At 51.5% G+C, this 27238-nt stretch overlaps 1 protein-coding gene across 1 annotated transcript in view; it reads right to left on the bottom strand.

The window, feature by feature from the left end:
- The window catches only part of KSR1 (kinase suppressor of ras 1), a 148097-nt gene that overhangs the window by 45713 nt on the left and 75146 nt on the right, over positions 1-27238 (bottom strand). Inside the window, exon 2 of the mRNA XM_061176849.1 lies at positions 19296-19436. Within this exon, the coding sequence (XP_061032832.1) occupies positions 19296-19436 (141 nt within the window). The remainder of the gene's footprint in view (positions 1-19295; positions 19437-27238) is intronic.

Raw genomic sequence — 27238 nt, forward strand, 5'->3', positions numbered from 1 at the left:
TGAGCAGAGGTGTCCGCCAGCTTCCCTGGCTGGGGCGTAATTCAAGGGCCAGGATCCTTCCCCACAGATGCTTGCCTGGGAACTGGTCCCACCAGAGAGGTCAGAGGTGGACCCCCAGAACCGTGTGGATGGTGACATGGGACCCTGTACACCCCTCTGTGGCCAGAGCTCAGTGGGAGGGCTAGGACAGAAGAGGCAGAATAGCTAGGGGTTCCTATGGCAGCCCAGGCCGGGAGCCCCCATGCCTCCAGTTGGCAAAGGAGAACCTGACGGAGGTTCCTTCCTGCCTTCTCTGTCTAAAGAAGAAAATGTGAACTGGAAACCAGGAAGGGAAGACATGGCTGCCCAGCCTGCTACGGGAGATGCTCTGGGTCCACCCAGCCTCGGGTCAGCATGTGAGCGTGGAGGCGGGCAGCGGGGCCACAGGACAGGGCACACTGGCTCCCCGCCTCTGCCCGTTCCCTCGAGCCACAACTTAAGTCTCCGGCAGGTGACATTATGTTATTCTTTCTGATAATAATTAGAGGGCAGGACCAGTGGAGCACCACCGCTGGCACTGAGGGAGAGGGACGGGTGAGACTTGGATAATAATAGTTGGATATTCTGGGAGGCACAGGAGGGGCTAAGGCAGTAGGGGCCTGGGTCAGGCGCCTCCTGGGGTTTCCATGGAGATCAGCGGACAGCTTGGGGATACTGGCTTTGTCTGTGGACCAGTTCTGGACCTAGTCACTATCCCAGCCCTAGAAAATGAGAAAAAGCCCCTCCTGGGAGAAGTCAGCCCCTTCCGGGAGGGCTTCTCTCTACCACCTCCCAGCTAGCTGACCAGTACAGCAAAAGAAGGATCAGATTTGGTCCTTGGAACCCTCTTGACCTTGGGCCAGTTCCTGCCCCTTCTCTGGGCTTCAGTTTCATCATTTATAAAATGAGTGGGTTTGGCTAGATCAGATCAGTGGCTCTTGACCCTGGTGGCACCCTGGAATTACCTGGGAGGCTTTAAAAAATGATCCTGATGCCCAGGCCCTGCCTCTGACCAATCAAATCAAAATTTCTGGGGGTGAGGACCATGCGGGCAAAAAGGCTGCAGGGCCTTAAGTCTGGCTAAAGTAGCCCATGGCAGAAAGGGTCAGAAGGCAGACCTGTCCTCTCATGAGGCCCACACCCCTTCAACCCAACCCTAGCCTAGCTCAAGCTCATAGATGTCCCAGGAGATATGCTCTCCTGTACACTGGTGCCTCCCTCCCTCCTAGGCAGGGTAGGGGCTCACAGAGCGGGGAACCTGGTGGACCCTTCAGGGAGTGGCTGTCTCTGGCCTACGCATTAGTACGTCTGGGCTTAAAAGCCTCAGAAAGAGGTGCGGAGGTGGAGGGATGCAGGAGAAGGGGATCAAGAAAGGGTGAGTGATGAGCATTTATTACTCATCTCCTGGGTACCAGGCACTCTGTTAGATGAACTGTAGAGGTCAGCACATGCAGTCCTCATAACAGCCTGAGATGGATGATAAGGCTCAGAGAGGGTGGGTAACTTGCTCAAGGCCACACAGCCTGATTGATGAGGCTGAGGCATGGCCACCTCTGCCTCTTCACAGCCAGCTGGCTCTGCCTGCACTGGTGCCCACTTCTTTGCTCTATAAAGTGAGATCTTTTTCCCAGGCCAGAGTCTACCTGGCATCATAGGTCACATCTGGCTTTCCAGACTCCACGCTGTGCCCTACTCCTATGCCCAGCTGGGGTGCGCTCCAGCTGTGGGGTTAAAAGCAGCTGCAGGAGGCCTCCCAGTGGGTCTTCTCTCTACATTCCTTTTCAATCCCCTCAGCGGGCCTGCCAGGCCCCCTCAGCCCCCCTCCTGCCCTCTGGAGGAGGCGGGTGCTCTCCAACTCTGCCTGGGACCAGGTCTCCAGCTTCTGGCGGCATCTGCTCTCACCACAGCCACCACCATCACCCCAGGGGGCTGGGCCCACCCTCCGGGAAAGCCTGTCTTGTGGCTGCCTCCCAGGTCCCATTCTTCCTCCCATAAATCCCGAGGTACCTAGTGCAGAAATTGGCACACTTTTTCTGAACAGGCCAGAGAGTGAGTATTTTCAGCTTTGCAGGCCATATGGTCTCTGTCACAACGACTCAATTCTGCCATCAGGGCACCAAAACAGCCATAGACAATATAGAAACAAATGGTTGTGGCTATGTGCCAATAAAACCGTTAAGTATGCACGCAGAACCTTGAATTTCATGTAATTTTCACATGTCACGAAATAGCCTTGTTTTGCTTTGTTTTGTTTTTCCTACCAGTTGAAAATGTGAAAACCATTTTTTAGTTCGAAAGGCTGTGTAAAAACCAGTGGTGGGCTGGATTTGGCCCACAGGCTGTAATTTAGCAACCCCTGACCTCGTGGGTCATTCAGCCACTCAACAAACACACGTTAACTATGTTGGGCTCCATCCCCTGGTGGCCCTGGGTCTCACTGCTCCTTCCTTCCTGCCTCCCCCCGTGCTGACGTGTCTTCTCCCCATCCAATCCCAGCACACAATCAGCAGAAGGGGAACACAGTGGAGAGGCAAGGCAGGCCCATATCTGCCATCTAGGCAGCCTATGTTTTGTCACCTTTCTCTGTGTCATCAACACACATTTCCAAAACTGCTCCTCCTGGATGCTGTTTGAAAATGGCCAGATGACCAGGATTAGAGAAACACACACACCAGACACACACACACACCCCCTAGGTGTGGAGCTGTGTGCTTCCCCCAATACACGCTACTCCCAAAATGGACAGAGGAGATGGGTGGGCTTCTGTAGCAGGGGGTTCTCTACCCCCAGGATGCTTGCTCACTGTGGGAAAGAACCCACTAGACTCTCCACTAGACTCCACAGTAAAACTCAAACCAAAAATGGAATACTCTAAAACAAACAAACAAGAGAACATTCAAACGTAAGACTGGGGTCCGGGTAGGAAGGGGGAGGGTTTGACGGCAGCCAAAGAGCTACACTAGCCCTTGGGTGACACTTGGCTTCTAGGGAACAGGCAGGTGGGGAGTCCCTCCCCGTACGAGCAGGGCAGTGCGGAGGGGCCAGAGCGGGGGAAGCTGGAGGGGTCAGGGGCCTGTCACCACCTCAGCCCTGCTCCAGGGCAGCAGCTTCCCCAGACCTGCAGGCCCTCGTGGCGTCCCTTGTTGATACAGTAGACGGACTGAGCAGGGTGGCAGTGGGCCGGCAGCTGGGTGAAGAGGAGGGCCTCTGGAGGGCGGTGGTGAGCGTGCAATGGGCCATCCCAGCGGGGACACTTTTGAGACGGGAAGCGGGAGAGCTGTGAGGAACTGCCCAGGACGACAGCCCTGGCGAACTGGGATGCCCAGTGATCCTCTGCAGAGGGTGCAGGGAGCAGGGTCTGGTTTGAAATGCACCTCCCCAGCTCTCCTGGGGGTAAAGGCACCGACAGAAATAAACAGGGGCTCTCAGGTGTGACCACGTCTGCGGCCGGCTTTGTTGCTGTCTCCCGCTTCCAGTTCTCCCCTGGACAAACATACCAGTCAAGTGAGGATTCCCAGAAAGTCTACTCTGTCTCCTCCGCATCTGCAGCATGAGAGCTCTGAGTGCAGCCAGTCAGGGTGCCCTGCCCGGCCCCACGGCAGAGCACCCAGACTGGCAAACGGGCCTCAGGGCACAGCGACTTCGCTCAGGGCCCTGGCACATGCCTGGCCCCAGCGGTGGTCTGGTGGGCCCTCCTGCAGGGCCAGGAGACAAATCACAGACCCCTCCACCAGAGGGGCACGTCCCAGTGTTCAGCACACTGTCTGTCCTTTGGGGCTGTTTATCAGTCTGTCTGTCCAGGGCGGGGAGGGGGGATGAGCCAGGCTGCGGGACATGAGCCCAGAGCTGGACACCTGAGAGGCAGGCTACTTGGCTGAGGACTGGGGCCCATTGTTTCAGAGCTGTCCCACAATGGCTAAGCGGGAGACTGAGATCTCTCGGGAGACCCTGGAGGGAGGCAGCCCCTCTCTGTAGTTTTCCAGAAACCCTGTAAACAACTCCTGCCCCATAGCAGCAATGGAGCCAGGACTCAAGCCAAGGAGGCCATCGCCAGAGCCACCAGGGGCTGAGGGTATGAAGGGGCCAATGGGTATTCATGAGGCTGGTGAAGAAAGAAGGAGAAAAACCCTTTCTCTGCCAAGGTCAATGGCAGAATTCAAAGGACCCTTAGAGACATTCTAGTCCAACACTCATTTTACAAAGGAGGAAACCGAGGCCCAGAGAGGGGAGGGGACCTGCCTGGGTCACCCAGAGCAAAAGCACCAGGACCAAGACCCTGGTGACCTTGACCAACACCGGGGACCAACACCAGGATGTACCGACCCCTGGGAGAGTCGCCATTTTCCACAGTGGGCATTCCTTACCCAGATGTAAAGGTGTCATTCCTTTACAGGTTTTCTGAGCTGCTCTAAGAGGTGAGCCAAAGAGAAGACTTCCCTGAGGTCTGCCCTGAGGATCTTTTGCAAAGGTGCTGGCCTAAGGGACACCATGCCATGTGCTCACCTCATGGGTCCAGAGCCCTCTGGAATCTGGAAGCAGTGGGGTCCTGGGCTCATGGCCTCACCTGGAGCCTGGCAAGTCCCTAATGTCTTGGTGACTCAAAAGATGGTGGGTGGGCAGAAATCCTTGGCTCCATGTTCTTGCCCACCCCGACCCATGCCCACTTCAGTGACACATCTTTCTTATTTTTGTAAAGAAGAAGCAAATCGCACATCACCAGCTACACCCAAACACCCAGGTTCTGAGCTGGGCGTTAAGACCCACCCGGGGCTGTGGCACATTGATTCTCACTCAGCTTCTTGACATGCTTCCTCTTTTCACAGCCAATCTAATCATAAATTAACAACTCCTGGTACTACGGCCATTTGTGAAGTGGCCTGGGCACAACTGCTTAGTTGCTAAGGGAATTGAGGTTCAGAGAGATTAGGTTACTCACCTAAGACACAGCAAGTGAGCGATGGAGGCTAGATTGGACCCTGGTCCATGTACCTCCAAAGCTAGCACTCATAGCCTCTTTAGGGCTTGGCCCCCCTTATCTGGTTGACCAGAAGCACTGAGACAGGGCTGGGCCTGCCCATACAACGCTGGTTTCTTAAGCTCCTGGCAGAAGAAGTAGGCTCAAAACAAGTGTGTGCCCTGTTCAGACCAAAAGCACGAACGGGCCCAAAACCATTCACTAGAAGGGGAAGATCTATTTCAGTAAGATTCCGACGGGTCCCCACCAGCCACCTAACTGCAAAAAAGAAAGGGAATGAAATAATGAAGTGGAAGGCATGTGCTACCCCAATATGCTGATTTCTCCAGATGTGTTCTATAGACAGCAAAGCAAGGACCCAGAGCCCAGCCAAACACACTCCTTCCAGGCTCTCATGCAAAGGCCACCTGATCCCAGCCCCCAGTGCCTACCTCGCAACCCTCCAGCCCGCGCTGGCCCAGGCTTTGTGCTTCGCGCAGCACCACGGGTGGGGGGGTCCCTGTGCTCCTTGTAGCCTTGGCCATCACCCAGCTCCACAGGCAATGCATGACGAGGGGACCGAGCCCAGGGTCCCTGGCTGCCCCGGTCCCTGGTGCAGTGTCCCAGGGAAGGAGGTAGGGAGAGGAGTTTCTGTTTTCATGACTGTAGTGAACAGTCACTGCAGCCAAAAATAGTCTGTGCCGGGGAGCTGGGGAGTCAGCACATACCTCCCGGAGCAGGTGCTGGGTGTAAGACACGGAGGCTCCAGCAGGCCTCGCTGCAGGGGGCCGGGTGTGGGGCAGGGGGCCAGGCACCCAGGGTATCTGGGATACCAGGCTGCAGACAGAGAGGTGTTCCCTGCCTCACTGCCCCCCTCCAAAGCGTCTGACCTGAGTCAACGAGGAGCGCGATCATCTCCCTCCTCCCGGTGAATCATCTGGGGAAACCCCACCCCCGCATAAACTCCAACTGCTTCCAACGCCCCTGCTGCTCTCACAGATTTGGGGCTGGGTGGTTTAGACACCCAAAGGAAGAGCCGTACAAACTACCAGCTATCAAAACACATAGAAGGGACTTCACTGGCTGCACAGTGGTTGGGAATCTGCCTGCCAATGCAGGGGACACGGGTTCGGGCCCTGGTCCGGGAAGATCCCACATGCCGCGGAGCAACTAAGCCCGTGCGCCACAACTACTGAGCCCGCGAGCCACAACTACTGAAGCCCGCGAGCCACAACTACTGAGCCCGCGTGCCTAGAGCCCGTGCTCCGCAATAAGAGAAGCCACTGCAATGAGAGGCCCACGCACCACAACGAAGAGCAGCCCCCGCTCTCTGCGACTAGAGAAAGCCCGCGTGCAGCAACAAAGACCCAACGCAGCCAAAAATAAAATAAATAAATTTAAAAATATATACTTAAAAAACAAAAACTCATAGAACTGTATACCAGAAACAGTGAACTTGACTATGTGTAGTTGGAGAAAAGAAATGTACAAAGTTATATGGCTGGCTAGCAGTGGCCGGTGGGGTTGTGTGGAGGGGTGTTATTTTCTTTTTTGAGCTTTTCTACATTTTCAAATTTTCCTACAATGAACACTTGTAATTAGCTTTAGAAAATGTTACTTTCAATGAAATTTTTAAAAAGATGCTCAGGCATCACAGAGGGAATATACAACATGGTCCCATCCATGCGAATTTAAAGTGTGTGTGTTGTGACCCCAACTTTGGAGCCAGACTTCCTGGGTATGAATCCTGGCTCCCCCACTTACCATCTAGGTGACCTCGGGTAAGTGACACTGTCAGTTTCTCTATCTCTATCCTATACTGGGGATAAAAGCATTGCCTCCTGCTGCAGACTAAACACTTGTGTTCTCCCCAAAATTAGTACGTTGAAACCTAATCCTAATGTAATGATATTAGTGGGGACTTTGGGATGTCATGAGTGTGGAGCCGTTAGGATGGGATTAGTGCCCTGATTATAAAAGAGACACCAGAGAGCTGCTCAGTCCCTTCCGCCATGTTAAGAGACAGCAGAAAGACGGTCATCTATGAACCAGGAAGTGGATCTTCACCAGACACTGAATCTGCTGGCACCTTGATCTTGGACTTCTTTCTCAGTTGCCAGAATGGTGAGAAATAAATTTCTGTTGTTTTTAAGCTACCTAGCCCATTCTACGGTATTTCTGTTACAGCAGCCAGAATGGAATGGAGTAAGACATCTCCCCAGAAGGTTATCGGGAGGACTGAACGAGATGCTCCACGTAAAGCTCACAGCTCAGTCCCAGGCACATTGGGAACACTCACTAAAGAATCACAGCATAAATTCACGAATAAATGACATTTAAAAAAGAAGAAAAAGAAAAGAAAAATCAACCAACAAAGGCCAACTGGAAGGAAATGCACCACAATGTTTCCATCATTTCCTCTTAGTAGTAAGATTATGAGGTAAACCATCAATAAACAGTAGTATTGTTTTCTTTAATTTCTATACTTTTCACATTTTGAAAAGGAACATACATATAAATTACTGGATATTAAGGAAAAAAAAAAAAAAAAACACCCTGAAAAGCCAAGAAGCAATCATTACCTCTGTGCAGGATTACAGATGACCTATTTTCTTTGCTTTTCTATACTTTCTAAAATAAATATTTATTACATCATAGTGAAGAAAACAAGAAGTGTTATTAAAAACAAAAACTGAAGAATAGACTCACCTATTATATCCTAGAAACATGATCTCTGCAGAACCCCTGCCAGGGTCTGGGCCTTTGACGAACCACCTCTGAGCCTGAGGCCCTTTGCCTCCTACACAGACAGAGGAGTTCTGCTCACTGTTGGGAAAGGCGGGCACAATGGTCACCGCAAGGTCCCCCCCAGGGGAAAGCAAGGTGACCCATCCCCATGGAGAGCCCCTGGTGAGGGTGGGGGATGGGGAGCTACAGTAGCAACAGTTATTGTTATCTAAGAGAGTGAGAGTGTGTGTCTGTGCGTCCTTCTTCTGTCAGCGGGGCTCTCTTTCCTCCAAGACCCAATTCCCAAGTGTAGGTGGCCCTGACCCTTCAGGCTCGCCACCTTTCTGCCAAAGGGCTGAACCTATGACCTAGTTTGGGCCAACTGGAGTTCTCTGTCTTGTTAGCTCTGTGATTGGTTCTGATATGAGCACATGACCAAAGCCAAGCCAATCAGAGCCTTCTTTGGGATTTTTCAGCTACAGTTCTAGGGTAAGAAGCTCTCAATAGGAAACACCACTACTATGCTGAAAGAAAGTGAAGCTTAGCTGCTTGTGCCCTTCATGACTGCCATGTGGAGTGGGCCTGTCCGAGAAGTGAGCTCTAATAGCATCATCTGAGCCCCTGCATCCACACTTCCCTGGACTTTTATTACCTAAGCTGATAAAAGCCTGTTTTCTTTAAGCCGGTTTATATTGGAACTTGCTACAGAAGAGTTCTAACTAGAAGTAGGAGAACATAATAGCTTTTACTTAGTAAGTGCTTACTAAGTGCCCTGGTACCATGTCATCCTCTACCTATTTATCCACCCATCCATCCATCCATCCAATCAATAGACAGCTACTGAATAGCAAGGGTGGGCCAGGCATCTTACTCAGCACAGGGGATACAGCAGTGAACAAAAAATATAGTCTCTTTCCTTAGGGAGCTTATATCCTATTAGGAAACAATAAAAAACAAATTCAAAAGTAACTAAAATACGTAATTGAGATTTGTGAATAAGTGCTAAAAGGAAACAGCATACTGAGACAAAGTGGTGGGTATGGCTGGGGGGCGGCGGCGGGGGCGGGGGGGCATCTAATTTTAGACAGGATGGCTTCTCTGGAAAGCTGACTCTTAAGCTCCTGTCAGAGGACGAGAAGGTGCTAGCCATGAGAGTATAGAGATTTCCAGGCAGAGGAAACAGAACACACAAAGGCCCTGGGCTATGACAGGAAACAATCTGACCTGTCCTAACATGAGGGGAAGAGTGAGGAGGGGCAGGAGGCGACACAGAAGGAGGCAGATACCGAATACTCCAGAGCCTTGAAGGTAATGGTGAGGAGTCTGGATTGTATGTTGAGTGCAACAAGACACCAGTGAAGGACTGTACTCAGGAAAGTGAGGTGGTTGGACTGGGGTTTTAAGAAGAATCACTCTTGGCTCATGAACAATGAAATGGAGGGAAGGGCAAGAGTGATACAAAGAGTGATGTAGGTACTACTGCACAAGTCCATGCAGTAGCTAGGACTAGGGAGGTGGCAGCGGTGAAAAAAAACATAGATGGATTGGGGATATATATTTGGAAATAGAGCTGGTGGGATTTGCTAGTCAACTGAATGTCGAGGTGGAGGAAGCAGAAGGAATCAGAAATGACTCCTCAGTTTCTAGCTAGAGCAGCTGACAGATGAGTTAACAGGCTAAGAGAGGTAAGGGACTTATCCAAGGTCACATCATTGGCAAGTGGCAGAGTTAAGCTTATGTCTGCCTCCCAACAGCAGGGTCTGGGCTGTCTAATTCCAGAGGTCACCCTCTTAAGCGATCTTGCTTTCTAATCTTGCTGCCTGCCCAAAGGCATATAGCTGGAAGCAAGGACCACTGAAATTTTATACGCTGATTTTTTTTAAAAAAAGAAGAGTAATGAGAGAAGAGACTTTTTGCTTTAAGATAATTAAAACAGTGTGGTGTTGACACAAGAATTTCCCAATATCTAGCTGGGCAGATCTGTTCTAGAGCAATTTTGCCTTTGAGGCAGTCCCTGGAGAAGGTGGACAGCTGACAGCCCAGGAGCTAGTGGCCCCAGAGGAGGCTACAGGCACACAGTCTTGCTCAAGTCCAGCCCGTTGCCAGTGGAAACCAGAGGCAGCTCAGGAACCCCAGGCTACAGCAGGCCATCGGCAGTCCCCAAAATCCTCCCCAGAGACCCTTGCAATTCAACCTTCACTAGCTCAGATGAGAGAGTTCCTGAGACCTAAGAGACCAAAACTCTTTGGATAATCTTATTTAGATTCAGTCATTCAACAAGAACACCTATTACATGCCAGGCACTGGCGCTAGAGCAGTGAACAAGACAGCCAGGTCCCTGCCCACATGGGACTTTCGGTCTCGTCAGTTTTTGCTAGGCTTGGCAGCCCAGAAATTGAAAGGATCGAGGAGATGGGCCACCGTTCAAAAATGCCAACCAGTGCGGGCTAAGCAGAGCAGTCATCTCATGATTTTTCAGATTTCTAGGAACAAGGCGCACCTCCTCACTCAAAGCTTAAAAGAGGGCACTTTGGTTCACGATCAGAAAAATAAATCACTTCATCAATGGGAGAGAGTGATGTCTGCAAGTCCTGTAAGGACAGGAACTCACAGGCAATGCCTAGAGCAGCACCTGGCACACAACAGGAGGTAAGTGCACGTTCACTGGGCGAACACATGATTGGACAAATAGGAGAAAACGTGAGCACGCCCTCAGCTCTGTGTCGTCGTCCTGTCCCCCCCCCCCGCCCGTCCACACCCCCCCCACCACGTTTCATCCTTTCCTCCCTCGGACCCGTCAGTCTGCTTTGCCCCGTGGTTACTTGGAGACGTGTACATCCCACCACCCTGTAAGCCCTCCGGGGCAGACTGCACTCTGCTCATCAATGAATCCCCTGTGGTAATTAATCTGGGTACCTGGCACAAGGTAAGTGATCACTGGATGTAGAATAAATGGATGGAAAGGAAAGAAAGAAGGAAGGGATTGAGGAAAGGAGGAAGGATAGAGGGAGGGAGGAAGAGAAAGGAAAAATGGGGGAGGGGAGAAAGGCAGGAGAAAAGAAAAGAAAGAAAAAGATTGAGAGAGAGGGAGAGGGTGGGGGAGCAGGAGGGGGAGGGGAGAGGGAGGAAGATTGGAAGAAATAAAGATCAATTCAATTACACAACTACATACAATAGCCCCAGGCTGAGCTATTCTGGGTAAGACGTCAGATGACAAAATCTGTCAGGGGAAGGAAGCCTGGATTTGGAGTCACAAGAACGTTGAGTTTGAATCCTGACCTGCCTATCGGCTTGCTGTGTGATGCTAACATGTCACTCAACATCTCTGAGCCTCGGTTTGCTCAGCTATAAAGAGGGGATCATAGTGTTTCTCCCGCGGCCCCCACCCCCCACCCAAGGTATAAGGATTAAAGAGGATGGTATCTATAAAATGCTGCCTTGTAGTTTGCCCTCTTCCTCCCATATCCCGACTTTAGGTCTTCTCCCGACTGGTTGGGTGATGCCCACATGGCAGTCTACCACCCAGGCCTCTACCTCCCAGCCGCACTGGGCTGGTACTGAGATCAGCGCCCAAGATCTCAATTCCTCAGTATGGCGGCAGCCCCAGGCCAGTGGGGCTGATTGTTGGCCTGAATCCCTGCATGTGGCTGGGTGAGGGTGTGTGCTGCATTCCGAGGAGGCTCCCAGATGCCAAAGAGCCAGGCTGTCAGCATGGCAGGGCCTCTGGCTCCCAAAGAGAGAGGGTGGGGACGGGAAGAGGGATGTGAGGAGACGCTAGGCGCGAGGGTGGCAGGATTCATGTCTATTAAAGCTGAACCCGGGAACCAAATACCTGTTCACTCTTCTGGTCTAATCTTACACAGCCTCCGGCTCCACAAGGCCTACATCCCGGGGCCCACAGAGCCAGAGCCACTCCCAGCCAATGGGAAACCAAGATGGTGGCAGAGGTCAGGCAGCTTTCTTCCCCATCCCCAAGAGAAAGCCTGACTTTACACATGGGAATGCACGGACAGAGGAAAGGGGAAAGAGAAACCTGCCTAGTCGGGGCCACCACAAAAACCCCTTACCGGACCCGCCTGCATCTTCAGTTCAAAACACGCCACCAGCGAGACCTTATTCGGGGACCCTGCGGCCCGTGGAATCCAGCCTCCGCATCACCCAGTCTCCCTGCTAGTACTGATCCCAGCCAGCGCTTGCCACTTCCTTTAACAACTACCAACAGGGAAATTGCTGAAGAAAAAAAAATGGCTCCATGCCAGCAGGCTCTGAAATCATTTCCCCAGCTGCAGCCAGAACATGAAGCTGTGATTTTTAGTTTTTAACCTATAGATGGGGAAGGGGGTGGAAATAGTCACAGCGTGTGACTCTAGATGCCCCGGGAAGGGGCCCTGCCTCTAAACTCAGTCTCCTGCTCACTCCCTCGTCCCGAAGGCCCCCCAACCCTCCAGACCTGCTCCCCACTCCTCACCAGCCAGGGGCACTGTCTCACCTTCCACCCACCCACCCCACCCCAGCCCCGATGAATCCAGCCTTCTCACTAGGAGGAGTTCTACTTTCCTTCAAACAATCCTAATGTTCTCTGTCTTCCTCTCTCATGCACACACTCTTCCATGATCTCCCAGAGAAAACCCCAACCCCTACGCTCCACTCATGGAGAGATCCACGAACCAACCCTGTTTCCTCACCGATCTCCTCCCAGACCAGCCCTTTGCAAACGCTTCCTGTGAGGACGGCACCAGCTTTCTGAGACCCAGACCCCGGGGTCTTTGCAGTTACTCTTCCCTCCCTCCGTCTAGTGTGTTCTTCCCCTTCCCACCAGGCTAGCCCCCCGCTAGCACCCACGGTGAGTTTGCCCGCTTGCTTCCACAGACCCCAGGCTGGCTTCCGTCCGGGCACTCGGTGCCAGCTGTTGATCGTGCATCTCCCCCCAGCCTGAGAGCTCCTGGCACTGGGGAGAGCGTGTTTAGCATCCCGGCTCTCAGCACACGGCCCCACCAGCACGGGCTCCAGACCTGTGCTGCCCAATCACAGCAACTGCCAAATGGCTATTTAAATTAAAATTCAGTATGATAGAAACAAATTTTAATTTCACTTTCTCCGTCGCACTACACATATTTCAAGTGTCCCCCGCCGGGCCACACGTGGCTGGTGGCTACCACACTGCAAAGGGCAGAAGAGAATGTTTCTAGCATCACAGAAAGTTCTATTGGACAGTGTCAGTCTAGACAAAGGACTGATGGTTGGGTGAATAGAGGAAGGCATCTCCAGAGCTGTCCGTCTCCAGCATCCACAGAGGAGGGAGAAGAGGAGTTAGTGGTCACACAGGTCAGAGTGCCTGCAGCAGGCTCTGGAGCCACAGAGGGCTGAGATGTGTCCCTGGTGGGAAGAGGAGGAAGAGTGCAGAGTCCCTTTGTCCACACCAGAAACCCAGAAGTGCCACGCCACCCTGCGGCCACTTCCACGTCCGTCCCCTCTCTTCATCCAGCAGGAGGGCATTCTTTCCAGGAAACTGTATGGCCACAAACTGGTGACCACAATCTAAGGACAAAGCTGAAATACTATTTAGATAACCCTAGAGGCCCAGATCCTGGGAAGGCGATTTTGAAAAGGAAGGAGGAGGTTATACATGGATACATGGCTACACACACGTATGATGCAGGTATTTTCCTAGGGGATAAATTAGAGCCCCAGTCACGAAGCCATGAAGCCTCAAGATCAGCAGAGAACTCAAAGAGGCTGAAGAGACAAGTCCCATCACACAAAGACCATCCCCAGAGGCCTCGGGGAGCAGCCCTGGGGCAAATCATCTTGGGGGTATTGACTGCACCAATGCACCCCCATAGCTCAGCACAAGGAAGTTGCCAGATTTCATGGATTTTGATCCCTTCCCCAAAAAGCCAGACAGAAAAAGGACAGGTAGAGACCCCGTTTTCAAGTCTGGCACCCCCAGCCTCCATCCCACTGTGACTTTCGCTCATTCCTCAGTCACTTTTCACCAGCAAATATCTGCCAGAGCTTCCCATATGCCAGGTGCCATGCTGCTGGGCACCTGGTTTCTTCTGGGCATGAGCTGATGCCTTCTGTGTGGGCCTCTATGTGCACAGGTGGGCACCCCTCCAACACAGCCATTCCTAAGATACCACAGAGAAATGCAACCTCTTCCTACTCTATTGCTGAAGAAGAATGAGGTGGGTTTGCATGGACTAACACAGAGATGAGATTCAGACTAAAAACCCACAGGATGGTGCATATTCTATGATCCCCATTTCAGCATCTAAAAAAAAAAAAGGAAATTTGGATGTGAATAAAAACAATGTGGTACCCTGGATTGGAACCTAGAACAGGAAGAGGACAGTAATGGAAAAACTGGTGAAATCCAAATAGAGTCTGGAGTTTAATTAGTCGTCATGTACCAATGCCATGTTCTGAGTTTCCACGAATGCACCCTGGTAACGTATGATGTTAATGATGGGGGAAGCTGGGTAAGGGGTACATACGGGAACTCTGCACTCTCTCTGCAACTTTTCCGTAAATCTAAAACTATTCCAAAAGAAAACATTTATTTAAGAAAATAAACAATGATTTCAATGACATTCGGAAGTCAAAGGATTCTGTCTCTGAGGTCAACTTTGGAAAGGCATGGGGCTTTCGTGCTGTTTGGAACTTTGGTTTCTGAAATTTGCACCTATTCTAGAACCAATTCTGGCTGAAAGCACACAGGATGCATCAAGGCCTGGCAGGGTGGGGTGGGTGCCAGAGTCCACACAACTGCCCGGGTTAAGAAACAGAACAAGACAGGCCAACGCCCCAGGGCTGGCCTTGAGGCCAGGTCCGGAGCTACTCTAACTCTGCCCCCGCCCCCCCATGGCAAGGAGAAACTCTAAGGAGCACAGCGAGTGAAGGCAGCTCCTCCCCGGTCCGAAGGGGCTGGGATTTCTAAAGGAAACAGCCTTCTTTCCAACCTTCAGGACACTCTGGCCCATAGCCCAAGAACTGACATGAGATCTGGGGGGAAGAAAAAGACTAATCTTGAGAAGAAGGGTCTGGGGAGTCTGGGGGAAGATGGAGTGACACCCAGCCAGTGTTTCCTTGTGGTTCTTAAAACCCAGGCAGCCTGGCCTGCCCTCCTCCTGCTCCCCAGCCCCTCTGGCCTCATTTCCTCCAGCCCACTGGTGATGGTGATGATGGCGGTGAGGATGCCAGTGGTGGTTAGGATGCCCATGTGTGGTCCTTGGGACCAGCAGGAGGTGCGAGGCGGACACTGGGCCCGGCTCCAGTTGGTCCCATGTGCTGCCTTCTGTCTTAAGCCCTCGGCCAACTCCCACTGCCTCTTGATTCAGAAAACTGCCCCCCAGCCAGCCCCTGTTTCCATCTACTCCCCCGATGGCTATTTACAGCTGCCTGGTGTACAAGCCTCCAACAGTCTCTGTTGGGTCTGACTCTCACTCAGGAATAATGGCAGCTGAGGATGAGGTGAGGAAACTGCCTTCATTTTCCCTCTTCCACCCCAGCAAACACCACAGTGCCTTGAAGTGCTTGACCCTCACAACTGCCTCAGCGAACACATGGCACATGGGTTACTCCCCCATTTTACAGAGAAGGAAACTGAGGCTTAGGGAGGTTAAGGGTTTGGCCAGGTTCCCAGAGCCAGGCCAAGAACCCAGGCATTTCTAAGAGGCAGGAGAGAGACGTGGCAGAGAGAGAGCACTCAGTGCATACACAGCACTTGTACTACACGCCAGGTGTGCTCTCTATATGTCAGCTTTGAGGCAAAATGAGCAGGAGACCCTCAGGGGTCCCAGGAGCCCCTTAGTCATGGTGCAGACCCATAATCAGACTACAGAGGCCTCCCAGCAAGAGACTGGTCAGGCCTTTGGAAGCACAACCCCTTAACAAATGAAAGGTGGTCCGTATGTCAGAAGGGCTCCCTGGGGCTCTGGCCTTCCTGGAGAAGGCCCCCTCCCCTGGGAGCACCAACTCTCCCAGGGGTCTTTCCAGAGGCTGACTCACGGGCATCCGGGCATGACTGGGAAGATGGATCTTTGGGGCTATAGTCCCAACGGTGGCCTATCTTACAGGCTTGAAAAGCCAGACCCTGGAATAACTTGTGTCACCACCCACTCAGGACCAAACCCTTGACTCAGGGGACATCCACCATGTCATGATGAGATCCACCCTTCCTCCCTTCTTCTCAAACAGTCATCACATCGGGCCCAATACTCAAAGGGGATTCTGTGACCAACAACCAGAGCAGGCAGGTCCCTGTCTCACGGAGCTTGTACTCCAGCGGGAGAGGAGACGGACCACGAGCAACAAATAAGTTACACAAACTCCAGAAAGTGATTGGTGTCCTTGAGAACATCGGCCAAGGTGCATTGGTAGAAAATGAAAGATAGGAGTGACCTTTAGGTCACATCATCAGGGAAGACTGCTTGGAGGAAGTGACAATGACCTGACACTAGAATGATGTCCACGGGCTGAGCCTAGGAAAGAGCACTCCAGCGAGCGGGAGAGTGGGTGCAAAGGTCAAACCAGAGGGAGCGAAGGGGAGGGTGAGCGAGATGAGGCCAGAGAGAGGCGGGCAGAGGTCAAAGTGTGTGAGGCATCTGGTGTTTATTCGGAAAGAAGTGGGAAGCACTGGAAAGTGACGTGATCCAATTTACGTTTCTTCGCGGGCACTCTGGCTGCTGTGTGGAAAATGCAATGAAGCAGGTGAATGATAAAGCAGGGAGACAGTTCCAGGGCTGCTGCAGGAGTCTGGGCGAGAGAGGATGGGGGCCTGGACCATGGTGGCAGGGGAAGGGAGACATGGAGGGAGGTGGACGGGTCTGCAGTATGTCTTGGGGCAAGAGTCACTGAGCAATTGGAGACACTCGTGCCGTCTCACCCTGAGCCCGCCATCCCCACACAGCTCTCTGCTCAGACTCTGCCCCAGTGCTCCACGCCAGGTAGCATCCTGGCTCCCAAATACACCTGGCTCTTGGGCTCTCTTACCTGCCTGACCACTGAGCACAAAGGAGCTCACCCCTCATTTACCACCCAGCTCTGACTATCACGCATGACTTTGTGATTCAAACACCACCTGACTCAGGATCTGCTTTACCTCTGGGCCCGGCTGGGAGACCCCTGTACCGGCTGCCACCAGAGTGCTCCCCAGAGGCCAAAAAAGCCTCTGTAGCCAGCCTTCGTGGTACTGGCTTCTGCCCTGGGCACAGCTGGCTCCTGTCTCAAAGACTGACATGGGTGGGGCTGGGTCTCCTGCACACTTCACATCTCTGGAGATCTGAGGAAAACCCCTTGAGGAGCAAAGCCATCTGCCAGAGATGTCTCAGGCCCAAGAAAGGAAGTTAGAAGGCACAGTTCGGAGTCCAGCAGGCCCAGGTCTGAACCTCAAGTGTGTTCCTGTTACTAGCTCTGGGACCCTCATAGAGCCCCTCGGCCACTCTGAACCCGGTGGTCCTCACAGCCAAGTAGGGATAACATTGATGAGATGCTGGGCAAGTCACTGCCCTCGTGGGGCTCCAGTATCTCCAGCTTAAGCTACAGACATGAGTGTGAGGGGAAACGGCTTCATCCTGAGATTTTAGGGAGGGGTGGGGAGCCCCTAGAGAAATTTTAGGGGTTGGCCTGGGGAGCTGGAGGGACCATTCAGTTCTTCCTAGTCTCCAAGCCCATGATTTTAAATCTGTCACCATGGATTAACCATTATATGTTTGGATCTCCTTCCTGTATGGCAGAAAACTGTTAGGCAGGTGGGGATGGGTGGGTGGGGAGACAGATGGAGAGATGTAGAGAGGTGAAGTTCATTATACATATTATGTGTTATTATACATATACATTATACATATTATGTGTTACACGTACGCGGAACTGTTAATAATGCCCAAGGTACCTCCAGCTCACAAAACAGTTTCCCTCAACCTTCACATGGACCAACTCTTTTCTGCCAGTTTCTTAAAAGCCGGCATATGCCACAAATATGAGGGCCACTGGGGCCGGGGCCAGGGCCGGGAGCATGTAAGGTGCTGAGAGTGCCCCTGTGGGTCCCCCCCAATTCATTCCCATCTTCTTCCACCCCCTTCTCCAAACCTTTTATGCTCATGTCATCTCCTGTCCTGGAATCTATCCTAGGGAAAATTCTTAAATACACAAATAGCTTCCCAAATAATAATAACCACCATGTTATATATAATAGTCAACAACTGGAATTAATCTCTGCCTGGTAAACTACAGCACATACACTTCAACATTATGCATCCACTTAAAAAAAGGCTGGGGGTTACTAAGTGCGAAAATACGGGAAAAACAGGCTGGTTAGCAGGTCAAATGATAAGAGCAAAATATAAAATTGTTTATTCAGGATGGTTTAAACCAGTGTTGCCCTAGAGAAATATAATGCAAGCCACACACTTAAATTTTAATTTTTGAGCAGCCACATTTTAAAAAGTAAATATCTATGAAATTAATTTTAATCACATTTTACTTAGCTTAATATATCCAAAATAGTGTCATCTCAATAGATTAAAATTTTAAAGTTGCTAATATTTCCTTTTCTTTTTTCCGCATCAAGTCTACATTCAGCACATCTTTGAATTTATATCTTTGAAATCATAACACATCTCAGCGTGGACTTGCCACATTCCAAGTCACAATATTAGCTACCTTACTAGAGAGCACAGGTCTAACCCACTAGAGATTTTTTAAAGACTTAACTATTAGGGTAAAAAAAAAAGACTAGAAGGAGAAATCAAAATCTTAATGATCACAGATTTTTCTCTGAGTAGTGGGAATATGTATGTGATTTTTCCCCTCCCTTTTCTGTTTTCCAAAGTGTAAATGAATAAAGTATAAAATGGATTCATATTACTTTTAAAACAATAGCAAGAGTCCATCTTTTTAATTTTAGAAGAGAAATAAAGGATTTAAAAGACCTGGCTGGGTGAATCACACCTGCCAAGCATTGATTTATTGATGTCCCGTGAGAGCTGTCCTGGACCCCTGACCCTCTCCATGCAAACTGGTTGATTAGTTAGTGGGTAGGTGGGTGGGTAGGTTGGATGGATGGCAAGAGAGAACAAAGGAAGGAAAATAATATATTACTGCAGTTACAGGAGAAAACTAAACTCAGACCCTTGCTTCCAAATTCCAAAGCTATCATTTACTAGCTGTACGATTTTAAACAAGTTATTTGACCCTTCTGTGCTTTAATCTTCTCAAGTATAAAATGGCAATAATGACAGTAACTCCTTCACAGGGTTTTGTGAGAATGAAGTGAGATTCTCTTCACAGAGTGTTTAACACAGTGTCTGTTGCACAGCCGACGTTTCCAGAAATGTCGGCTGCTGTCCTCACGGCGAACCTATGAGTGGTGTGGTCAGGCTGTCTGGCTCGTTAAGCGATGGCACCCAGGACACATACTAGAGCCACATGTACCCTGAGTCCCTCCTGTTGCTGCCATCCCCCCACATCCCTTTCCTGAGAATAGAGCACTAGCCACAGTGGAGCTGGTCCTCGGGTTTGTGCGTGGTCCCTTTGCTTGACTGCCCCCCCCATGCCCCACCCCCAGACCCCAATCCCCACAGCCCGGCCCACGTACCTGTACCACCTCTGGCCTCACGTTAAAGGTGCACAGCCAGTCGCTGAAGCGAGGGTAGCTGTTGAGCTCCGGGGTCCTCTCGCTGGGAGCCACGCTCAGCTTGCACTGCCGCTGCTTGCAGATGTACCGGACCAGCTTTGCCTGCGGGAAGTCCAGAAAAAGAAAAGTGGGTTCATTCGGGGCACGTGTACATGGCAGCCCCAAGCATGATATGGGGAGCTCTGGCAAACACGAGCCGTGTGATAAGGACAGGGGCCTGCCAGGTGCCCCCTCTGCTGCCATTCCAACAGGGTGAAGCAGGAAACCCTAGAGAACCACCCCTTACCCCACCCAAGGCTGGCTGGCACGGCCTCCCCCCTCGGGATCACGCTCTTCAGAGAGTAATTGTCGAGACTGGGCAGAAGACAGAACCAGGTTAAATGGAAGAAGGGCTTCCTGCTTGGGGCAAGGGGAGGAGGAGGGGCGCGTCAGTGATTGACGATGTGGAAGACATGGGGGTTTGGGGAGGATGAGTAACCTTCCACTTAGGCTGCTTCCAGCCTAGAATCAGATTGCCTGGGCTGGGATCCGGGGGCTCAGACACACCCTAGCCCTGTGACCTTGGACAAGCTACTTAACACCCCACCCCCAGGAAAGTCTCAGTTTCCTTCTCTAGAAAATGGGGGTAATAATAGAACCTCCCTCTCTGGGGGGGGGGCAGAGAAGAAATGAAGCACTCAGTGTGTGCCTGGCACACAGCACACACACCGTGAGTGCTGGCCAGGCCTGTGGGCTGTGGCATGGCTGGCAAAGGTCCCTGACTTGGGTCCACCAAGACCCATCCCTGAAATGTATGCAAATTTCAGACATGTGAATCTGTGCATTTTCCAGGAAAGCGTGTCCACAGCTTTCAAAAGACTCTCAGAAGGCTAAAACTTCAAAAAAATAAGGGTAAATTAAAGTCAGACTAGTATTCTCTTTGACAAACGCTGGGCCCCGACCAACCGGGTGCTGACGGATGCAGAGGGGCAAGACCTGCAGCGCGGGCGCAGCGGGGGCTGATTAAGAAGGAGGAGTGGACTTGAACAGATGGAAATGAGCACACAACCCAAAGAGGACCAGGCTCCGCTGAGACCCAGTGACCCAGGCACCCGTTGAGAGCTTCCCCCAAAGGCAGGCACCACCTTCAAAGTCTTGGACAAAGGAACCCTGCCATTGGAGCCACCTCCCAGGACCTGCTGCCCCTTTCAGGGTTTTTGCCCTTGTTAACTCATTCTTTTTTCTTTCATCCGTAAATATCTCAGTATATTTTCTCTATAGAGTAAGGATTCTTTTTGTTAGCACAGTTGCAATGCTAAAAAATAATTACTGATACTTAATAATTTAAAATTTCAAATATTTAGAAAGCCTCGCAATTTCCAAACAGGAGCTTTTGACCATTTTTGGACCATGGACCCCTTTGGCAGTCTGGGGAGGTCCCTGATCCCTTTCTAAGAATAATGCTTTTAAATCCATAAAACAGAACTCTTAGGATTACAAATGAAATCAATTATATTTAAATATACTTATCAAAATATTACTTAAAATTGTGATAGAGTACTATAAGCTTCTTTATTAAAGCATCAAGCAATATCTAGCAACGGGTCTCATACCTTTGAAGTTGTGACAAGTATAAACTGCTTTTTCAGATAGCCCCACAACTGTCATGTGATATGAAAACAGCTGTGATTTCTACTGGTGACCAAGCTGCACATATTTGCTAAGATGGCTGTGCCTTGTTGCCTCCATTCAAATTGAACAACATACTAAATTTCAGATAAGGTTAATGAAAAAAAAAGAAGGTACAATTCTTTTCCCCTCCAAATTCATGGACCCCCTGAATTCTATCCACAGACCCCAGGTAAAGAACCCTTATGGCTAGAGGGATATGAGGTGTGAAATGAGACCCATAATGACAACAAAACCATTGTTTCTACATCAGTCTTTCTGAATTTTCCCCCAGAAATGTATCTGGTCCCAGGCTCACAATCTGCTAGACTCAGGGGCACGGGCCCTCTCCTGCAGCCCTGAGCTCTGTTAAGTCCTGCTATCTAGAGAGCTCAGCGGCAAGTGGGGACAATTGCTAGAGAGGAAACACTAAGTCAGAACAAAAATAATGCCACTCATTGTACAGTTTTGATGTTTAGTGAAACCTAGACAAAGGCAAACCCAATGGCATTCTTGCACCACATACCCTTCAGGTACCCAGAGCAGACACTGCTGATTGAACATTCTCTGCTGAGGCTGTCTACCTCTGAGCAGACATTGCTAATGGAACGCTCTCTGCTGAGGCTGGCAACTCCGGGTTGCCACACAAGAAGTGTACTATGTGCTGTCCTATTATGGAACCTAGGCCCCTGGGAGCATCTTTAGAGCATGAAGCCAACAAATGTGAAGACACAAGTGCTGTTTTCATTCTACGGGGCTAAGTAGAGGCACTCATTTCCCACTCTGACCCATCTCTCCCAATGTGACCAGAGGCCAATTCCATGTTCAGGGCTTCAACTTTCTTTTCCAGGCTCATCTCCACTCCACCCAACCTGGGTGCTCCAGGGATTCCACAAATACCTTCTGCATTTCCCTACTCCCAGGCCTCTGCTCAAACTGTTTTGGCAGGAAATCCTTCCCTCCTCCAGCCACAATGTCCTTGGCCTGGGCAAGACCTCCCGGGCTAATTAGAATCCCTCATCTCCCCTTCCGAGCGCACTGTCTACACCTCTCTGGTAGCGCCTATCACAGAGGGGTTCATGTTCGAGCTTCTGACTGGGTCTCCCCCAACAGATGTGAGCTCCCAGGGCAGTGGACACAGCACAGGCTTCAGAGTTGAACAGAATCTGGGTTCAAATCTAGTTTCTGCCATTTAACAGCCGTGTGACCTCGGGGAAGTGCATTAACATCTCTGAGTCTCGGTTCTCTCATCTGTACAACAGCAAGGATGATACCAGCTTGTAGTTGGTTGGGAGGATTGAATTATAGTATGGAAACCACCCCCAAAGACTAGGTTAGTCCCCCATTATTCTATATCAGGGCAGGGACCGTGCCCACCTCATTTGACTGTCCCCACACGCCTATTACTGCATCTGGCACGTAACATGTGCTCAAAGATACCTGAGGAAGGAAGGAGGGAAGAAAACACAGGGGCCTTATCCCCACGTTGAAAGGTTTCTCACAGCCAGGGCTTCCTTCCACTCCAAACTGCTCTCAAACCACAGCATCAAATTGCTGACCAAAGACAAGGCGATAAATCAATTAACTGTGCGAAGTCAAAACCATTCTTTTCTGCATGAACCAAAGAGCTCAGGCTGCTGGCACTAACATCAGCAGCAAAGAGAGCCGACCGTCACCAGCCCGAGTGTTTCAAGGGCTGCACCCCTAGGAGCCAATTAATAACCCATCCATTCTGCTAAGACTTTGGCCATCCCAGGTCAACATCAAGATCAGCCAACCTGGCCTTGACAACGAGCTAGTATCTGGGGGCTTTATCGCATTCAGCCCCGCCAACATGTCTCACCCTTTTCAGACTCAAGGCCCGCAGCCCTTGGCCCTCTACCAGGAAGGCTCATCCCAATGACCTCTCAGCCTCCACAACTCAGCTTAGATATCCATTCTTCCAGGAAGACTTCACCAAGCCCTTCAGCCCTGTTCTTCACAGCCCCAGCCCTTCTCCTCCATCAGATCACACAGCGCAGTTCTAGTATTTTACTTGTCTGCTTCCTTCTTTAGACAGGAAACTCCCTGAAGCCAGGGGTCTGGTCTGTGTTCTTGAACACCTGATCACCACTAGACCCCCGGGAGCCAGCACAGCACCTGGCATGTGGTCTGCTATTGTAAAACCTTAGTTGAACGAATGGACAAATGAACACACAGTACATTTTGGAGCCCCGACAGGCACACATGTTTATTAAAATGACAGTGGAAAACAAATGCCAATCAGGCAAGTGATGGCTCAGGAGCTTGAGAGTCTCAAAAACCAGGGGGAGTTCCCCCAAAGAGGAGTGAGAGGTTTCTTTTTTTAAAGGCTGTTAGAGATCCCCACTAGGCAGCCCAGAGGGGGCCCCTAGGTAGGACCACGCAGAATTTAAAGGGATTCCTCACTGCACGCAGTTGACAACCCATAAGCCTGGCCACCTGTGCGGGGACCAGGAAAGGGGATGAGTCGGGGTACACTGCGACCCAGCTGCCCGCGGGACCGGTGTCCTAGAGCTCGTAAAGAAGAAACGACGCCTGCAGATTTGGGTTCCGCTTAAGGAGGTGCCCGGCATGCAGCAGCTCCCACCCGAGCAAAAATAAGGCTGCTCTCACTTTTTAGAAAGTTGGTTGCAGTCGCAGAAACACCCAGGGGCTACTTTCCCAGACAAGCCGTAGCAGGGCCTGCCGGCCCAGCACCAGGGGCCTCCGTGAGGGCTTTTCATGGGTAGCGTCATTTTCTCTTAACCACAAAACCGCAAGATATAAATTCTTCAGAAAGAAGAGCACCTGGGGGTTTCAGCGATGGGACCAGCAGCAAGAGGGAAAGAGTCATCAGCACTCTGGCCACAGGCGAGGACCTGGGGCTGGAACGAAAGTCTTCCTCCACCCCTGATACTCTTTTGCTTCATGGGTGTGCGTCCCGTCCCTGCCCTGACACTCAGCCTGATTTAAAGAAGGAGCAGAAGAGCATCATGTCAGCCTGCAAATGGTCGGTGGGTATCACCGAGACACGGTACACAGCAGGCACTCACTAAGTGTGCAAGGCTGAAAGATCTAGGCTCTGGTCCCAGCTCCGACATTTATGGTCAAGGCTCGTGGGGAAATCCCCCTTAGCTCAGCTTCAATCTCACTATAAAAAGGGTAACATTTTATGGAGGTTGGGGTCCAAATATATATGCAAGTGCTTGGAACAACACCGACAAAAATACAGGCCCGGTACATTACCCTTGGTTACACCAAGCACATTCAAGACTCAGTGTAGCTCTGAGGAAAAACTCCAGCTCTCGGGACAGAGGGACCTGGCCTCAAAGCCCCTCTCCACCACCCTCCCTCAGCAGGTGAACACAGATTTAACCTGTCAGCCTCAGTTTCCCCACCTATAAAATGGGGTTGATCTCCCACCAAGGGCTATTGTGAAGACTTACATGAGAAAATATGGATGTAAAATGTTCAGAAAATGCCCGGCACAAGGAAACACGTGCTCAGTGGAAGCCTGGGTGGGTGGAGTCCTCATCCAGCTAAGTCTTCAGGTTCTCTTACAACCTCCTTGGGTGATAGGGAGAACGCAGGTGAGGTCATGCCCATTTCAGAGATGGGGCTAAAGAAGACCCAGATGCTGGCGATGGCCTTCAGGACAACGCTGGTGATACTCACAGAGCCGGGATGTTTATTTTAAGGTCTGAGGGCCAAGATCCCACTCCCAGGTTGACACCAAGAAACCTGAGCCCCCCTTCTCCTTGGAGCGCTCACACCTCCACCATTAGCACCAGACGATGTGGCCGGAGTGGAGCTGTGTCGACTCTGGGGATGCCGCCTGCCCAGACAAGCACCTGTACCCCAGCCTGGCACCCTGATCAACTTCAAATATCATCTGCCAGCCCTGGCTGCGCTGGCGTGACTCCCAAACAGGCCTCCCAAACGGAGGCTGCCCTGAGCATCCCTTCCGTGGAGATGAGGCCAGTCAGACACCCCTGAAGAGCAGACAGCAGTCAGATCTCCCGAAGCACATGCCACTGAAAGAGAAAAACTTCCCCGGGAAAAGGAAGCAGCTCCCAGAGCTGTAAGGGCGCAGGAACATGAGAGGCCTTACGCGACGGCTGTGTGCGTGGATGATTTCTCACCCAGGGTTTTGTACCTTTGCAGAAAACACGTCTTTCCAGACAACTGGTTTTACAAGCAAAGTCAGCTGTACCCTAAAACACAGGGCCTGGGATGGGGAGGTCTCTTCTATGGGTGATCTGTGATCCAGGCTATAGAAGTGACCAGATGCCAAGACGGTTGTCACCCTAACCCCGCTGGCTGCTGCAGGACCCTGAGCAGATCACTGCCTTCTCAGGGTTCCAGGACTTCCCATCTCAAGCAGGGCAGGCGGGTCAGAGGTGACAGATGGTGAAATATAAATGGGCAATGAATCCCAGGCACAGGCGGAGATGGACACCAGACTCCCAGGTACAGCAGTGGGCTCTCTCAATTATGGAAATCACATCAACACTTCATTATCAACCCTGGTAGTGATGATAATCTCTTCTATTTATGTAATACCTTATCCCCTTCTCTCCCTGGATTCTCAATGAAAATTCCAGGAGGTAAGCACTGCAGGACAAGAGTGGTGTCCCAACCTTCACACAACCCCAAAGCTCCTAAGCATATCATTTTTCCCACAAAATAGTTCTGTATAACCAAAAAAGTCACAGATCTTTCCAGACTCTTGATGGGAGAAAAGAACTATGTCGAGATGTGGGTGCTGGGCAGCCTGCCTGCCTCACTCACTGGCTGAGGGACACCCGCCCGCCCAGCCTACAAACAGCAGCAGGCAGTTCTGAGTCCAGCCTCAGCACGATGACACGTGCAGCTTGTCACTCAGGGTCACTCACCAATAGTCAAACCACACGTGCTAATGAACCCATGAGACTTAAAGGTGTATTTTATTATTCTCATCTTACAGGTGAGGAAACCGAGGCTCTGAGAACTCTGTAACTTTTTTGAATCATGAAGGGACTCAGACCTCAACCCAATGCCCTGTTTCTATAGTCCACACCATCTCCCCAAATAACGACTCCCTGGCCCCGCTGCTCATCTAAGCTGTCCTGACCGGCACGAGCAGGATGGCAGTGGGCAGGGTCTGCCTCTCCTGTGGCCCCAAGCCCCAGATCCAGCCATGTCCAGACTGTTCCAGGCAGTGAGTCCTCTGAATAAAAGTCACAGACTGCCCTACACTTTCCAAAGGTATCCAGCCATCATGGTCCTGTTGTGCAAGTATCCACCCTTTGGGCTACACCCAATCCCTGGCTCCAAACCAGCTCTGAATTCCTTAAAACTAGCCACCACCCTGACTGCTATCAGGGGCCGCCCCTTTCGAGGAGACCCCAGCATGCTTTGCAGAATGAGGAGATGCACCTGGATGGGCCCTCCACACGTCCACCCTCTTCCCCTCGGCTCACTCAGCCCTCCAGGCAGCAGGCACAGTTTCTGGACCAGCTTCCAGCTCACCTACACCTATGGGACCCTGATCCCTCTTCCCAGGTGGGCCACACTATATATTCTTAAGAGGATGTCCACAGCAGTCCTTGCGAGGGCCAGGTCCCTGTCTAACCCATCCCAAACTTCAGGAAGTCGCCAAAGCTCCCGGGACTTACTCCAGTCTTCCCTGTACGGTCCCTGAAGCTGCTCCTCCTTCCCCGGCACCGGCCAGCTCTGCCCAGGCCTCGGGCTGTTCCCCTTACTTCTCTTACCTCCTCCCCAAAGCTGGAGTGAGCTTCTGGGGACCTCCTGCCAACCCAGCCAGCTAAGCAGTCTGGTCTGGCTGCCACGGCCAACGTGTTGCAAAATGATTTGTGAGATTGTAAGGAGGCCTCTGGAGGTCATGACACAGCTCATGGCTCCCCGCACAGGCCAGGCCAGGCGCTCAGCTCCAAGAGTGTCAGCGGCAGCCCTCCGCCCTGGCACCGCCGAGCCTCGCAGAGGTCTTGAGGGTACCCAGTGGGGCTGCCATTAGTGGGCAAGGGGCAGAGCGAGCGAGCATGCCAGGGGAAGTGGGGGGAGCAGAGGAGAAAGTGACCTCAATTCCCAAGCCGGGCATTTCGCAACCAGCCATCCTTCACGCCCTCTGTCCCGCGCCCATGCCCTCCCGGGGAAGCCGCCACACGCGTGCATTTGTGCAGAGACAATCTCCCCGCCAAGCCTCCCACCGCAACCCTGCCCTGACGTTAAACTCAGTCGGGGAACTTCAAACACAA

This window comes from Eubalaena glacialis, chromosome 19 (genome assembly GCF_028564815.1).
Source record: "Eubalaena glacialis isolate mEubGla1 chromosome 19, mEubGla1.1.hap2.+ XY, whole genome shotgun sequence".
Lineage (NCBI taxonomy): Eukaryota > Metazoa > Chordata > Mammalia > Artiodactyla > Balaenidae > Eubalaena > Eubalaena glacialis.